Source organism: Nerophis lumbriciformis, linkage group LG35 (assembly GCF_033978685.3).
Source record: "Nerophis lumbriciformis linkage group LG35, RoL_Nlum_v2.1, whole genome shotgun sequence".
NCBI lineage: Eukaryota > Metazoa > Chordata > Actinopteri > Syngnathiformes > Syngnathidae > Nerophis > Nerophis lumbriciformis.
This window is the reverse complement of record NC_084582.2, coordinates 11,204,727-11,221,034: the sequence shown is the minus strand read 5'-3', so window position 1 is coordinate 11,221,034 and position 16,308 is coordinate 11,204,727. Positions and strand designations below refer to the sequence as shown.

General features: G+C 44.1%; 1 protein-coding gene across 1 annotated transcript in view; it reads right to left on the bottom strand.

The window, feature by feature from the left end:
- sncb (synuclein, beta) overlaps positions 1-16,308 on the bottom strand; it is a 51,735-nt gene that overhangs the window by 18,882 nt on the left and 16,545 nt on the right. The window contains exon 5 of the mRNA XM_061927805.2: positions 766-852. Coding sequence (XP_061783789.1) covers positions 766-852 — 87 coding nt within the window. The remainder of the gene's footprint in view (positions 1-765; positions 853-16,308) is intronic.

The window sequence follows — 16,308 nt, the reverse complement described above, 5'->3', positions numbered from 1 at the left end:
GTCGTGTCGTTTTCGTCGGTTTCGCTTGCATACGGTTCTAACCGATATGGCTCAATAGCTTCAGTTTCTTCTTCAATTTCGTTTTCGCTAGCTGCCTCCACACTACAACCATCCGTTTCAATACATTCGTAATCTGTTGAATCGCTTAAGCCGCTAAATCCGAGTCTGAATCCGAGCTAATGTCGCTATACCTTGCTGTTCTTTCCGCCATGTTTGTTTGTGTTGGCATCACTATGTGATGTCACAGGAAAATGGACGGGTGTATATAACGATGGTTAAAATCAGGCACTTTGAAGCATTTTTTAGGGATATTGCGTGATGGGTAAAATTTTGAAAAAAACTTCGAAAAATAAAATAAGCCACTGGGAACTGATTTTTAATGGTTTTAACCCTTCTGAAATTATGATAATGTTCCCCTTTAATGTTGGTCATTATGGTGGTACATGGAGAGCAAAGTTTTTTATGAGATGGTAATTGGTGGAAAAAACATTTGAGAACCACTGGTTTAGAGAAAAACAAAATTGTGGATACAGATATTGCAAGATTACATGATGATCTGTGCGGGGCAGCAGAGTGGGTGAACACCGGACATTTATAATAACGCAACAAAGTGGAATATTCCTGGCAGTGGAAGAACTCGTCCCTGACTATTGAAAAAACGGTTGTTTAAAAAGCATGCGCGATATAAACACAATTTACTTCATACAGAAGATACATGATGAGACATGTTTGAATGTGGTGTGTGTGTGTGTGTAAGTTGATCACCTGCTGGGTGTCATCATATGACTCTCCCTCTGGCTCCAGCATTCCCTCTGACTGGCCCTCCGTGGCCTCCTGCCCGTACTCCTCAGGCTGCATGGTGAGACAGAACACATATGTGAAGGCAAACAATATTTAAATATAAAAATAAAGAGTGGCCAAATAACAATAAGATGAATCAAAAGTGTATCGGTCTTATTTCCATGGTAAACATGGTGGTTTACAGCTACATCGAGCTCTAACTGTGTCAAACTGAGCAGTTCTTGATCACAATAATAACCAATGATTAACAATAAACATATTTGGGTTGTCTCAGGGTATTCAATCGATCACAACTGGACTGTTTGGTTTGTCTTAGTAGACCATGGGTGTCAAACTCTGGCCCGCAGGCCAAAATTGGCCCGCCGTGTAATTTCACTTGGTCCTTGAGGCGATATCAAATGAACACTAGAGCTGGCCCGCCGATTATATACAGCGGCGGTGCCGCGGTAACACCGCATTCACCGCTAATTCCCAAACTTGCCAACCCTCCCGGGAGACTCCCAAATTTCAGTGCCCCTCCCGAAAATCGTCATGTGCGCTTTTCATTCAGTTCAACGAGTGCTGGCCCAGTTACATAATATGTGCGGCTTCTGCACGCACACACAAGTGAATGCAACGCATACTTGAGCAACAGAGATACAGGTTACACTGAGGGTGGCCGTATAAACAACTTTAACACTGTTAGAAATATACGCCACACTGTGAACCCACACCAAACAAGAATGGCAAACACATTTCGGGAGAACATCCGCACCGTAACACAACATAAACATAACAGAACAAATACCCGGAACCCTTTGCAGCACTAACTCTTCCGAGACGCTACAAGGTGTGTGTGAGTGTGTGTGTGTGTGTGTGTAGCGTCCCGGAAGAGGACCCCAACTTAAACAAGTTGAAAAACTTATTCGGGTGTTACCATTTAGTGGTCAATTGTACGGAATATGGACTTCACTGTGCAACCTACTAATAAAAGTCTCAATCAATCAATCAAAGAGTTAGTGCTGCAAAGGGTTCTGGGTATTTGTTCAGTTGTGTTTATGTTGTGTTACGGTGCGGGTGTTCTCCCGAAATGTGTTTGTCATTCTTGTTTGGAGTGGATTCACAGTGTGGCGTATATTTCTAACAGTGTTAAAGTTGTTTATACGGTCACCCTCAGTGTAACCTGTATCGCTGTTGATCAAGTATGCATTGCATTCACTGGTGTGTGACTGGGCACGTTGTTAGAATGGATGAAAAGCGGACGTGACGACAGCTTGTAGAGGACGTTAAAGGCAGTGCCTTTAAGGCATGCCCCCAAGACTGTGGTCCGGGTGGACTACGAGATATAATGACCGATGAACACCTTCGTTCGATAATGAAGGTTGCCTCAGCTCAAAACTTGAGCCCTGACATTAATGAACTAGCATCCAAGAAAAGATGCCAAGTATCTGGCTTGGGCACATCAGATTAGATCAGTGTGTTGCAAACTGAGCAGTTTAAAGTCCTGAATGTTGGTTTATTAATTGTTATTTTATTTTCAAATTTATTAGCCTGTGGAAAAAGTTAATGTTGATATTTACCTCAGAAGGCTGCAAATAAAATAGAGGCATTCAATTTTTATCTAAATTGTATTTGATATGCCATTGATATTTTTTAAATTATTATAGTTATTCATCTGATTTTGTGGGGGAATAGTGGAGCTCCCATTGGCTCCGCTGACTTTTTAATATTTAGAAGGCATTGAAAAAAATCCATCCGTCGTCATGATTGTGAACAATTGGCAAAATTCCACATAAAGTGCAATTCCCCTTTAAAGGGGACCTATTTTGCAATACCAACTTGGTACCTGTTTTCGTCGATTAGGGATCCGCATAAGTGTGGAGATATTTATAAAACAATCTTGCCTTCCTTCATACTTTTTCCAAACTAGCAGTTTGGAATTGGAGACTTTAGTCACATAATTTGCCATAGTTACGTCAGCAGATATCTTCATACGTAGCAGAGGTTTACCCGAAGAGCTTTGTGCGAGTCTGCCATCGTAGTCCAAAGCAATAGTCAATATTTTTCTTATTTTTCTCTATTTTCTTGTTGTGGGGCAGACTGGCTCGTACATGCACATGCATCCTCCGTGGTTGCTGTTTCTAGTACAAAGTAGCGTAGAGTTCGAACTTATATCTGTCAGTAGACTATATCATAGCGCTAAAACTACAACATGGCTGGCGGGGATTAGACGCAATCGAAGTGCCATCCATCCATCTTCTTCCGCTTATCCGAGGTCGGGTCGCGGGGGCAGCAGCTTAAGCAGGTTCTCCAGCCACTTCGTCCAGCTCCTCCCGGGGGATCCCGAGGCGTTCCCAGGCCAGCCGGGAGAGATAGTCTTCCCAGCGTGTCCTGGGTCTTCCCCGTGGCCTCCTACCGGTCGGACGTGCCCGAAACACCTTCCTAGGGAGGCGTTCGGGTGGCATCCTGACCAGATGCCCGAACCACCTCATCTGGCTCCTCTCGATGTGGAGGAGCAGCGGCTTTACTTTGAGCTCCCCCCGGATGACAGAGCTTCTCACCCTATCTCTAAGGGAGAGCCCCGCCACTCGGCGGAGGAAACTCATTTCGGCCGCTTGTACCCGTGATCTTGTCCTTTCGGTCATGACCCAAAGCTCATGACCATAGGTGAGGATGGGAACGTAGATCGACCGGTAAATCGAGAGCTTTGCCTTCCGGCTCAGCTCCTTCTTCACCACAACGGATCGATACAGCGTCCGCATTACTGAAGACGCCGCACCGATCCGCCTGTCGATCTCACGATCCACTCTTCCCCCACTCGTGAACAAGACTCCGAGGTACTTGAACTCCTCCACTTGGGGCAGGGTCTCCTCCCCAACCCGGAGATGGCACTCCACCCTTTTCCGGGAGAGAACCATGGACTCGGACTTGGAGGTGCTGATTCCCATCCCAGTCGCTTCACACTCGGCTGCGAACCGATCCAGCGAGAGCTGAAGATCTTGGCCAGAGGAAGCCATTAGGACCACATCATCTGCAAATAGTAGAGACCTAATCCTGCAGCCACCAAACCAGATCCCCTCAACGCCCTGACTGCGCCGAGAAATTCTGTCCATAAAGGTTATGAACAGAATCGGTGACAAAGGGCAGCCTTGGCGGAGTCCAACCCTCACTGGAAACGTGTCTGACTTACTGCCGGCAATGCGGACCAAGCTCTGGCACTGATTATACAGGGAGCGAACTGCCACAATAAGACAGTCCGTTACCCCATACTCTCTGAGCACTCCCCACAGGACTTCCCGGGGTACACGGTCGAATGCCTTCTCCAAGTCCACAAAGCACATGTAGACTGGTTGGGCAAACTCCCATGCACCCTCAAGGACCCTGCCGAGAGTATAGAGCTGGTCCACAGTTCCACGACCAGGACGAAAACCACACTGTTCCTCCTGAATCCGAGGTTCGACTATCCGGCGTAGCCTCCTCTCCAGTACACCTGAATAGACCTTACCGGGAAGGCTGAGGAGTGCGATCCCACGATAGTTGGAACACACCCTCCGGTTCCCCTTCTTAAAGAGAGGAACCACCACCCCGGTCTGCCAATCCAGAGGTACCGCCCCCGATGTCCACGCGATGTTGCAGAGTCTTGTCAACCAAGACAGCCCCAGAACATCCAGAGCCTTAAGGAACTCCGGGCGGATCTCATCCACCCCCGGGGCCTTGCCACCGAGGAGCTTTTTAACTACCTCGGCAACCTCAGCCCCAGAAATAGGAGAGCCCACCACAGATTCCCCAGGCCCTGCTTCCTCATAGGAAGACGTGCTGATAGGATTGAGGAGGTCTTCGAAGTATTCCCTCCACCGATCCACAACATCCGCAGTCGAGGTCAGCAGAGCACCATCCCCACCATACACGGTGTTGACACTGCACTGCTTCCCCTTCCTGAGGCGGCGGATGGTGGTCCAGAATTGCTTCGAAGCCGCCCGGAAGTCTTTTTCCATGGCCTCCCCGAACTCCTCCCATGTCCGAGTTTTTGCCTCCGCGACCGCTGAAGCCGCACACCGCTTGGCCTGTCGGTACCTGTCTGCTGCCTCAGGAGTCCCATGAGCCAAAAGAACCCGATAGGACTCCTTCTTCAGCCTGACGGCATCCCTCACCGCCGGCGTCCACCAACGGGTTCTAGGATTATCGCCACGACAGGCACCAACTACCTTGCGGCCACATCTCCAATCGGCCGCCTCGACAACAGAGGTACGGAACATCGTCCACTCGGACTCAATGTCCAGCACCTCCCTCGTGACATGTTCAAAGTTCTTCCGGAGGTGGGAATTGAAACTCTCTCTGACAGGAGACTCTGCCAGGCGTTCCCAGCAAACCCTCACAATGCGTTTGGGCCTGCCAGGTCTGTCCGGATCGAAGTGGAGGCACGTAAAAAAGAAAGCGCCTTGAAGATGGTCTGTTAAACATAATCCAACATTTTTGACCAAAGAACCACCATTACGTGTTATGTAAACTACAATTTGTCGACAATAGTCAATGACGTCATCACTTTTTCCCCCCGTAAGGGTAGCAAGTCAGCGGCACTATTTTAACTGTCCTTTTTTTTTTCAAACATGAAAAAAATTCTATATTGTTTTTTATCACTTTACTCGTCCTTGCTTTTGAATAAATACAATTTTAATAGCTTTTTTGATTTTATAACAGCCAAATACACAGCAAAGTGACAGTATAAATACATATTTCTCAATGAATTAGTTGTTGTTAGTAAGCACATACCAAAATAATTATTCAAGCTAAATTCAAAAGATAGCTAAATTACACCCACTAAATATGCGTACGCTTTATGATACAAATAGTCGACTCAGTGTTAAGATAGTCGATGACGAGTCAACTATCAAAATAGTCATTAGTTGCAGCCCTAATGTAAACCCCAAGGAAGTGTTTTAAGTGTAAAAAAAAAATCATGACTCCTTTAATACATACCCGATACAACGAAACGCCCACTATAACTCTACAGTTACTAAACAGAGGACATACAGGAAAAACGTCAACAAGCGTCCTTTTTTAACTTACAGAGGCTTAGTTTGTCTTTAGGCGCCAAGTCCGAAAAGAAGTCGATCGGAAGCGCTGGGTGGCAGAACTGCTGTAAGCGGAAATGCACATTTAATGGGCTGATTGCCTCGCGTCGGGCCCTGCGTAAGCGGAAAAATGCTGTACCTTAAAAACCTCTAAAGGCCTTAGTGGCCACATGCGTGGACAGCACCTTTTAGCTCTTATTTCCAAAATTGTGTACACTACAGAATTGGGGTCTTATGCTGACATATGGACACTTATACTGCTATCTGTAAATGTGTTGGTTATGTATGATGTATTTTTGTTATTTTTGTTTTGTGATGTGTAATGTCTATTGTATAAATGTACGGTAGTGAAAATGAATTTCCCCAACAGGGACCAATAAATCTAAATCTAATCTATCTGGTGGTGTCAGAAGAGTATAACATACAATGGAATTTGGAAAAAAAAGTGTAAAAATAGAAATTAGCATGTCACTACACATGAAGTACACATTTGTGTACTTATGGACTGAGTACATCATATCAAAAGATGATTTTTAGTTTTTATTCTAATTAGGGTCCAATAAGCCCAAATAGCAAAGAGAAAAAAAAAAAAAAAATGTAAACAAACAGCTTGGGCCTTAAAGGCCTACTGAAATCCTCTACTACCGACCACGCAGTCTGATAGTTTATATATCAATGATGAAATCTTAACATTGCAACACATGCCAATACGGCCGGGTTAGCTTACTAAAGTGCAATTTAAAATTTTGCGCGAAATATCCTGCTGAAAACGTCTCGGTATGATGACGACTGCACATGACGTCACGGATTGTAGAGGACATTTTGGGACAGCATGGTGGCCAGCTATTAAGTCGTCTGTTTTCATCGCAAAATTCCACAGTATTCTGGACATCTGTGTTGGTGAATCTTTTGCAATTTGTTCAATGAACAATGGAGACAGCAAAGAAGAAAGCTGTAGGTGGGAAGCGGTGTATTGCGGCCGGCTGCAGCAACACAAACACAGCCGGTGTTTCATTGTTTACATTCCCGGAAGATGACAGTCAAGCTTTACCATTGGCCTGTAGAGAACTGGGACAACAGAGACTCTTACCAGGAGGACTTTGAGTTGGATACGCAGACGCGGTACCGTGAGTAGGCATGCAGCTGCGGCTTCCAAACATTTGATCGCTTGCCCGTACGTGCGTGCCGCTATGTGCATGTCCCGTACGTAACTTTGGGGACTTTGGGGAAATATATGTGCTGTATGAACTTTGTGGAGGTGAACGGTACTTTGGGCTGTGGGATTGAGTGTGTTGTGCAGGTGTTTGAGTTGTATTGGTGGGTTATATGGACGGGAGGGGGGAGGTGTTTGTTATGCGGGATTAATATGTGGCATATTAAATATAAGCCTGGTTGTGTTGTGGCTAATAGAGTATATATATGTCTTGTGTTTATTTACTGTTTTAGTCATTCCCAGCTGAATATCAGGTCTCACCCGCCTCTCACAGCATCTTCCCTATCTGAATCGCTCCCACTGCCCTCGAGTCCTTCACTCTCACTTTCCTCATCCACGAATCTTTCATCCTCGCTCAAATTAATGGGGAAATCGTCACTTTCTCGGTCCGAATCGCTCTCGCTGCTGGTGGCCATGATTGTAAACAATGTGCGGATGTGAGGAGCTCCACAGCCTGTGACGTCACGCGCATATCGTCTGCTACTTCCGGTACAGGCAAGGCTTTTTTATCAGCGACCAAAAGTTGCAAACTTTATCGTCGATGTTCTCTACTAAATCCTTTCAGCAAAAATATGGCAATTTCGCAAAATGATCAAGTATGACACATAGAATGGACCTGCTATCCCCGTTTAAATAAGAAAATCGCATTTCAGTAGACCTTTAAGAGGTTAATGTTGCTCAGAAGATAAGGTGACAACATGCATGCAAGTGCATAACTTTTAACCCCTTTGCATTCCCTCATAATTTCCAGGACATTTGACCTTTTTGCTCATTGTTCAGATGTTTTCTAGGACCAGAAAATGGTGCCGGGAATAATTTTTTGACAATTTTTCCAGAATGGTGCAACACTTTCAGCTTAGTGCCTACTGTCTTAACAAGGTGGCTCCCTGCTGTGTACCGAATAGTTCTGGGGGAAGGAAAGATTAGTAGGCCTTTAAAACTGCATATTCTTAGGAAGCAGATTTGAAAATTTAGTTTTGAGTTGATAATCTCGGGCATTCATCATTCTGTCAGTTTGGTAGTTTAGTCTTTAAAGAAAACAGTAATAACCTCATGCTGACACGCCGAGTTGTTACCTCAGCAGCCACGATTTCCTTTCTCAGCAGTTTGCTCATCGCTGCCTGAGCAACTATGAGACCTGAATACAAAGCTGAGTGGGTCACCACTCTTATTTTAAACCTCCCACTAATCAAGTCAATTAGGTCAGACCATAATCCCATGTGCACAATCAAGGCGGCGTTATTGCTGCAAGACAAGGAAAACCACCGTTAAGACTCATCATCAAAAGGAAGTGAAAACTGACATAGCCAACAACCTAATGCGGGAAATATATAAATACAGGCTAGTTCTTTAGGTACACCTGCACATTCTGATGTGATTGACATATGTATGTATGTATGAATAATAGGGCGATATCAATATATATTTCCATAGACACACAATAAAAAATGCGTTCGATAAAACATTCAATACATATTTATATTTTTGGTTGGAAGAAAACAGAAATGATGAAGCAAGATTCGTTGCATGAAGTCTCTCGCGCTCCTCGAACCCAGCAAACAGGAAATGTCACTGAGCAATGCGAGGCACAGGCTAACAGCCAATCACGTAACAGAAGCAACGACCAAGATTGGTTGCGCCGTCTTTCTGTCTCGCTGTTGTAGTGTGGATTCTCTGCATGGAGTGAGAAGATAAACTATAATATCTTTATAAATCGATTTAATAACAGAAACTAGTCTTTAGTTTGATTGGTTTTAAAGCAGATTGTGCGGCAACATCCTGACACTTCCAAAGTGTCGGTTAAATTAGTTGCTTCCCAAACTACTCTTTGTAGTGTTCAATAGCTTATACACTGCTGCTTGGGCTGGGCGATATATCGATATACTCGATATATCGCGGGTTTGTCTCTATGCGATATGGAAAATGACTGTATCGTGATATTCGAGTATACGTTTTAGCTGCTGACATTACACTTTAGGCTCTTCCCACTCCTTCTTGTGTCTCCTTCTCACAGACAACAAGCGCACCTTCTACACACGTCATACATCACATACGTATACGCCCTCGCGCAGCAGAGAGGTAGCAGCATGGGTAACGCTAGCTGTGATGCGAGTGGCAATACAAGAGAAAGAAGGTGCGAATCTGGTAACAAATGAAGGAAGAAATAATTCCCAAGAAAAACAGCAGGGGGTTCATCGTCTGGCGGTGGTTTGGCTTCAAGTGGGAATATGTCGAACAGACAACCGTAATTTGTCAAGTGTGGGGCAAAAGTGTTGCTACAAAAAGTAGCATTACTGCTAATATGTAGCATCATTTGAAAAGTCACCTGCTCGAGAATGAGGAGTGCTTACTCCGCATGTCAACATCTCCATTTGGTGCCACACGCCCACACCATCAAAATGCTGAGGCAAACATTTCCAGATCAACACCGTATGTTTGTTTTAAACTATTGTAGTGGCGTTCTGTACAAAAAGTGCACTTTAATTTAGTGTTGTTTTGATATGTCATCTTAGTACACAAAAGTGCACTAAAAGCTTGTTTTAAAATGTCTCTGATAATCTTGCACTTTCTGTTTTGGAAATGACATGAATGTTTGTGCCACTGCTTAATAACTGTTTAATAAATACACTTTTGGTCAATTCACTTAGTTGTGATTTCCCTCTCTGCATGAAAGTTTAAAATGAGCATATATTAATACAGTATGAACAAGAATGTTTTAATGTAGACACATAGAATCATCATACTGCTGTGATTATATGTATCAAGTGTTCATTCAAGGCTAAGGCAAAATATCGAGATATAAATCGTGTATCGGGATATGGCCTAAAAATATCCATCCATCCATTTTCTACCGCTTATTCCCGATTGTAGCCTAAAAATATCGAGATATTAAAAAAAGGCCATATCGCCCAGCACTAACTGCTGCCATCTAGTGGCTCAAAACTGAAACTTCAAATCGACTGCATTTATTGTACCACTTTAGCTGCACTCATCCTACCTGGCCACATTCTCCACTGATAAATAGCACCCTTGGCAAGTTGGAAATACCATTACTGTATTAATTGGCCAGCTTAAATAAGTCATAAGAAATAGTAAAACATATCGATATCGATCAATATAAAAAACTTATAACGTAATACAGTTTTAAGCCATATCGCCCAGCCCTAAATAATAATAACTGTTGTGAAGTTGTAGTTTGCAGTTGTGTAGAGTTGCATCATGAAAACAACAGCGTTCAAACCGTAAAGATATCCGAGACGTTGTCAGCTCATGCACAGCTGTACAGTATGTCTGTGAGAGTGAAATGAGCAGCCACAGCACTGCTCCCATAAAGCCTGGAACAAGCCAATCAGAACGGAGCTTAGTGAAGCAGTGGAGAGGGTCCAACTGTGAGGATGAAAGCTTAAAAAAGGTTGACGACCTTTCTGGTTCACACACTGCCTGCTAGCAACGACGGACAACACAACAACATGTGACCACAGCGCATGCATGGCGAGTTCATTCACGGTGAACAGCAAGACTCCAAGCAACAATCCTGTCCAGCATTGGTGGGAATATGGTCACTAAGAAAATACATGCAACATTTTTCAATGGAGCGAAAAAAGTCACTGTAATTTCTCAATTTTTAGTTTACTTACTTTATTGGTACCAATGACATCACTAGCAGCTATTACACATGCTGGTGAGAAAAGGTACTTTTTTTTTCTACTAAGGGAAATGAGGCCTCAACTGGTGGTGTGCCGTTTACTCGACTGTCTTTATTTACTTAAATGGAGGACATACCCAGATGGTATCACTGGATAGTCGAAACTCGGATTCAGGAGGAACAGTGTGGTTTTCGTCCTGGTCGTGGAACTGTGGACCAGCTCTATACTCTCGGCAGGGTCCTTGAGAGTGCATGGGAGTTTGCCCAACTAGTCTACATGTGCTTTGTGGACTTGGAGACGGCATCCGACCGTGAACCTCGGGAAGTCCTGTGTGGAGTGCTCAGAGAGTATGGGGTAACGGACTGTCTGATTGTGGCTGTCCGCTCCCTGTATGATCAGTGTCAGAGCTTGGTCTGAATTGCCGGCAGTAAGTCGGACCAGTTTCCAGTGAGGATTGGACTGCGCCAAGGCTGCCCTTTGTCACCGATTCTGTTCATAACTTTTATGGACAGAATTTCAAGGCGCAGTCAGGGCGCTGAGGGGATCCGGTTTGGTGGATGCAGGATTAGGGCTCTGGTTTTTGCAGAGTATGTGGTCCTGATGGCTTCATCTGGCAAAGATCTTCAGCTCTCACTGGATCGGTTCCCGGCCGAGTGTGAAGCGACTGGGATGGGAATCAGCACCTCCAAGTCCGAGTCCATGGTTCTCGCCCGGAAAAGGGTGGAGTGCCATCTCCGGGTTGGGGAGGAGATCTTGCCCCAAGTGGATGAGTTCAAGTACCTCGGAGTCTTGTTCACGAGTGAGGGAAGAGTGGATCGTGAGATCGACAGGCGGATCGGTGCGGCGTCTTCAGTAATGCGGACGCTGTATCCATCCATTGTAGTAAAGAAGGAGCTGAGCCGAAAGGCAAAGCTCTCAATTTACCGGTCGATCTAGGTTCCCATCCTCACCTATGGTCATGAGCTTTGGGTTATGACCGAAAGGACAAGATCACGGGTACAAGCGGCCGAAATGAGCTTCCCCTGCCGGGTGGCAGGGCTCTCCCTTAGAGATAGGGTGAGAAGCTCTGCCATCCGGGGGGAGCTCAAAGTAAAGCCGCTGCTCCTCCACATCGAGAGGAGCCAGATGAGGTGGTTCGGGCATCTGGTCAGGATGCCACCCGAACGCCTCCCTAGGGAGTTGTTTCGGGCACGTCCGACCGGTAGGAGGCCACGGGGAAGACCCAGGACACGTTGGGAAGACTACCTCTCCCGGCTGGCCTGGGAACGCCTCGGGATCCCCCGGGAGGAGCTGGACGAAGTGGCTGGGGAGAGGGAAGTCTGGGCTTCCCTGCTTATGCTGCTGCCCCCGCGACCCAACCTCGGATAAGCGGAAGAAGGTGGATGGATGGATGGATGGAGAACATACCCAACAATTAATTGGGTATTTGCATCTATTAGAGCAGAGTGTTAGGTTCTGTTGGTCCCACGATGCAGAGACAGGTAAACATGACTTCAATGTCAAAAGGAAAAAGATCAACTGGGAAGTGCACATGCAGGGAACAATGATCGAGCAGGTTGGTTTACAAAGAAGTCTGATTGGCAACCTTAAACAGGTGTGCTCAGATTGTCAATCAGTGACAGAGAGTATTTGGGGAAACTTGGTACCGTATTTTTCGGAGTATAAGTCGCACATGCAAAAAATGCATAATAAAGAAGGAAAAAAACATATATAAGTCGCACTGGAGCCCGGCCAAACTATGAAAAAAACTGCGACTTATAGTCCGGAAAATACGGTATATCTACATGAATTTATGGAGGTAAAACTAAGTATTGTGTCTAAGGAAATATGTATATTAACAGGGTTTATTTGAAATAATGCACTTTGTAACATCACTACAATGATGCTCTATAAACATTGTGTTGCTATTTGCAAAGACAATGAATATAAAGTAGTGAATTGAGGGGGCAACAGTAAGTCATATTCATTGTTTTCACAATGAAGCAGCAGTTGGGCTGAGTAGAAGAAGACTACTCAATAAATGGCATTATCGACCCTGAAAACAATCAAAATAAATTGCGAAAATCGGCGAACGGACAACAAAGATTGAATGCTCTGCCTCCGAGCCACTGCTCAAGTCATTGTTTTTCTGTCGGACCTTTTAAGTGACAGACACACTGTTCCAGACAAGCAGCAGCAACGGTAGAAATCCACAAGTGTAAGTTTCATCACGACACTTGGTCAGATCTTTGTAAGTAGATATTGTGCATCAACATATTTATTTTGTTTTGTATTGAAACTGCTGACTTTGTGATGTCTTTAGTATTCGTGTTCGTGTAGTTATTTGTCTGAGTAATTGTCTGGTGATCAAAGCTTGTTTAATACATGTAGTGATACATTTTTGCCAGGAGAGTGCGATAACGCTACACCTTAGGTTTAATTGTGTTGAGCCACATTCATGTTTGCTGTATAAACAACTGTAGTTTATTGTGTGAACGTATCAACACTAAACCTACCATTTGATTTAGGTAAAATACACACTGGACATTATTTATGTAAAATACACAATGTATACTTTTTTAATGTTTATTCTATGTTCATATTTTCAGTATTACAAACTTTAATGAAGGAAGAAGTGTAAAGAATTACAAATGAGGAAGGAAAAACAAATCGAAAATTGAACATCAATCCTCAACAAAACTACTGGAGCTTCTGTTTCTTCATGGTGTTAACTATCTGTCCTGCTGCACACGCTGGAAACGAGTAGCGCGGGCAGAAAGCTTGTTGACAGGGCAGTGTGAAAGCCGATGTGTTTACATTGCAATTAAGTTAATGCAGCCTCAAAAGAATATAACCTGCAGAGGCACTTTTGGACGAAACCTCCAAATTGGGCTCTTGACATTGCGGCCCTCTTTATTATGTAGTTGAACAGCCCTGCTTTAGTGTCTTTCAACTTTTACTTTTGAGAAGCAGTGTCCTCTACAGTGGACATTCTTTTGTATCACATTGGAAAATTATGTTTCTCTGAAAAGTTAACAAACAATTTAACCTTTTTAATGTAAATACCTCAAAAATTGATGTTTAGCATCGCTGGCTTCTAATATCTCTTCCGGGTGATGGTTCATCAAGCAGCTTCTCATATTCAATCCAATCCAATCCATTTTATTTATACAGCACATTTAAACAACAAAATGTTTCCAAAGTGCTGCACAACAATATTAAAAACAATATTCAAATATTATCCTTAGCTCCACTAATGACTGAATAAAAACAAAAAATAAATACATACAAAAACAATATAAAATAATTATGATTAAAAACCATTTTAAAGGGTAAAACCAATTAAAACAGTAAATAGAAATCAAAATTTTAAAAACACAGAGGACAACAGAGGATCACACAACTTACGTAGTGTTAAAAGCCAGAGAATAAAAGTGGGTCTTAAGACGAGACTTAAAACACTCCACTGTGGGAGCAGTTTGAACATGGAGGGGCAGAGTGTTCCAGGGCTTAGGGCCAACCACAGAGAAGGCCCTGTCTCCCCTGGTTATAAGTCTGGTCTTGGGCACTACGAGCTGGAGCTGGCTCTCGGACCTCAGAGCGCGCGCAGGATTGTAAATTTGGATGAGGTCCGAGATATACTGAGGTGCCAGTCCATGTAAAGCTTTAAAAACAAACAGCAAGGTTTTAAAATCAATTCTAAAATGAACAGGGAGCCAGTGCAAACTCTGAAGAATTGGGGTTATATGCTGGCGTTTCCAGGCCCCTGTTAAAAGTCGTGCTGCCGCGTTCTGGACTAACTGCAACCGGGAGAGAGCTTTTTGGCTAATGCCAGCATAAAGTGCATTGCAGTAGTCCAGGCGACTTGAAATAAAAGCATGCACGACTTGTTCAAAAAGGTTAAAAGATGAAAACGGTTTTACCTTTGCTAAAAGACGAAGATGACAAAAACACGATTTTAAAACGCCATTGACTTGTTTGTCAAGTTTAAAATCACTGTCTATAGTGACGCCAAGGCTGGTGACTTTGGGACGCACATCATTTTGCAATGGTCCCAAGTCAGTGAGGGCCGGACCAAAAACTAAAATTTCCGTTTTTCCCTCATTCATTATTAAACAAATTCTGGGCTAACCAAACCTTGACGTCGCATAGACAGTTGAGAAGGGTTGTCAGGGGGCCGTGGCCTTTTGAAATCGGCATATAGATTTGGCAGTCGTCTGCATAAAAGTGATAAGACACTCCATGCCTCTTAAAAATCTCTCCAATCGGGAGGAGATATAGAGCGAACAGGATGGGGCCTAGAATAGATCCCCGGGGGACACCACAGTAAAGCGGAGCAGAAGAAGAGGTGGCGTCCCCCAGCCTGACGGAGAAGGACCTCTCTGACAGGTAGGATCTGAACCACTCTAAAGCAGTCCCCCTGACACCCACACAGTCTCTCAGGCGGTCTAAAAGAATTGTGTGGTCGACTGTGTCAAAGGCAGCTGTAAGATCTAAAAGCACTAAAATGGCAGAGCTGCCAGAGTCAGACATTAAAAGCAAATAATTAAAACCCTTTAAAAAAATTAACCGTGGTGTGCAAAGTCTGCGCTCTAACCGGACGCTTTCCCTCCACAGAAAAGAGCCATGACCCGCTCTGTGTCAGCTTGGAAACGCTCGAGATGAAAGTAGGCCTTTGCTTTGCAGTACCCAGAATTTATAACCTACGCCAAAGAGGTTGATGTTTTTGCCAGGGTTTGTTGTTTGAGTGTTATGGATGGACTTTGATAAAACGTTCAAGAAATGTCCATAAAAAACTATTCCTTCTATCTACTACGAACACCCTTCTTTCGCATGCTTCCTCCTTTTCTACCCTTAATGGTGTTCCACAACCTCACTTTGCCGGTGTTGCAGTTTATTTTCAACCCGGCCACCGCAAAAGCGCCAGAAAAAAAACTACACTCAAGTTTTTGTTTGACACCGTCACATGACACGGCATTATTTTGAGGATTATGAATCCGCAAAACCGCGGTCGCTACAATACTGTTTAATCAAATTCACACGATTGCAGTAGCTGCATTTGGAGTATGAGAGGTCAGCATACAGCAGCTCTATATTAATCTGCTCTGTTGTACTAATGCAGTTAATGTGAAACCCACCTGTTACATTTTCCCCACTGTTGCTTGAACAACAACACTTCGGGCAACAGTTTGCTCCTACTGTTACTACAACCTTGGTTCTGTTACAGCTGTGTTGTACATTGTATTAAAGGGGAACATTATCACCAGACCTATGTAAGCGTCAATATATACCTTAATGTTGCAGAAAAAAGACCTTATATTTTTTTAACCGATTTCCGAACTCTAAATGGGTGAATTTTGGCGAATTAAACACCTTTCTATTATTCGCTCTCGGAGCGATGACGTCACAATGTGACGTCACATCGGGAAGCAATCCGCCATTTTCTCAAACACATTACAAACACCGAGTCAAATCAGCTCTGTTATTTTCCGTTTTTTGGACTGTTTTCCGTACCTTGGAGACATCATGCCTCGTCGGTGTGTTGTCGGAGGGTGTAACAACACGAACAGGGACGGATTCAAGTTGCACCAGTGGCCCAAAGATGCGAAAGTGGCAA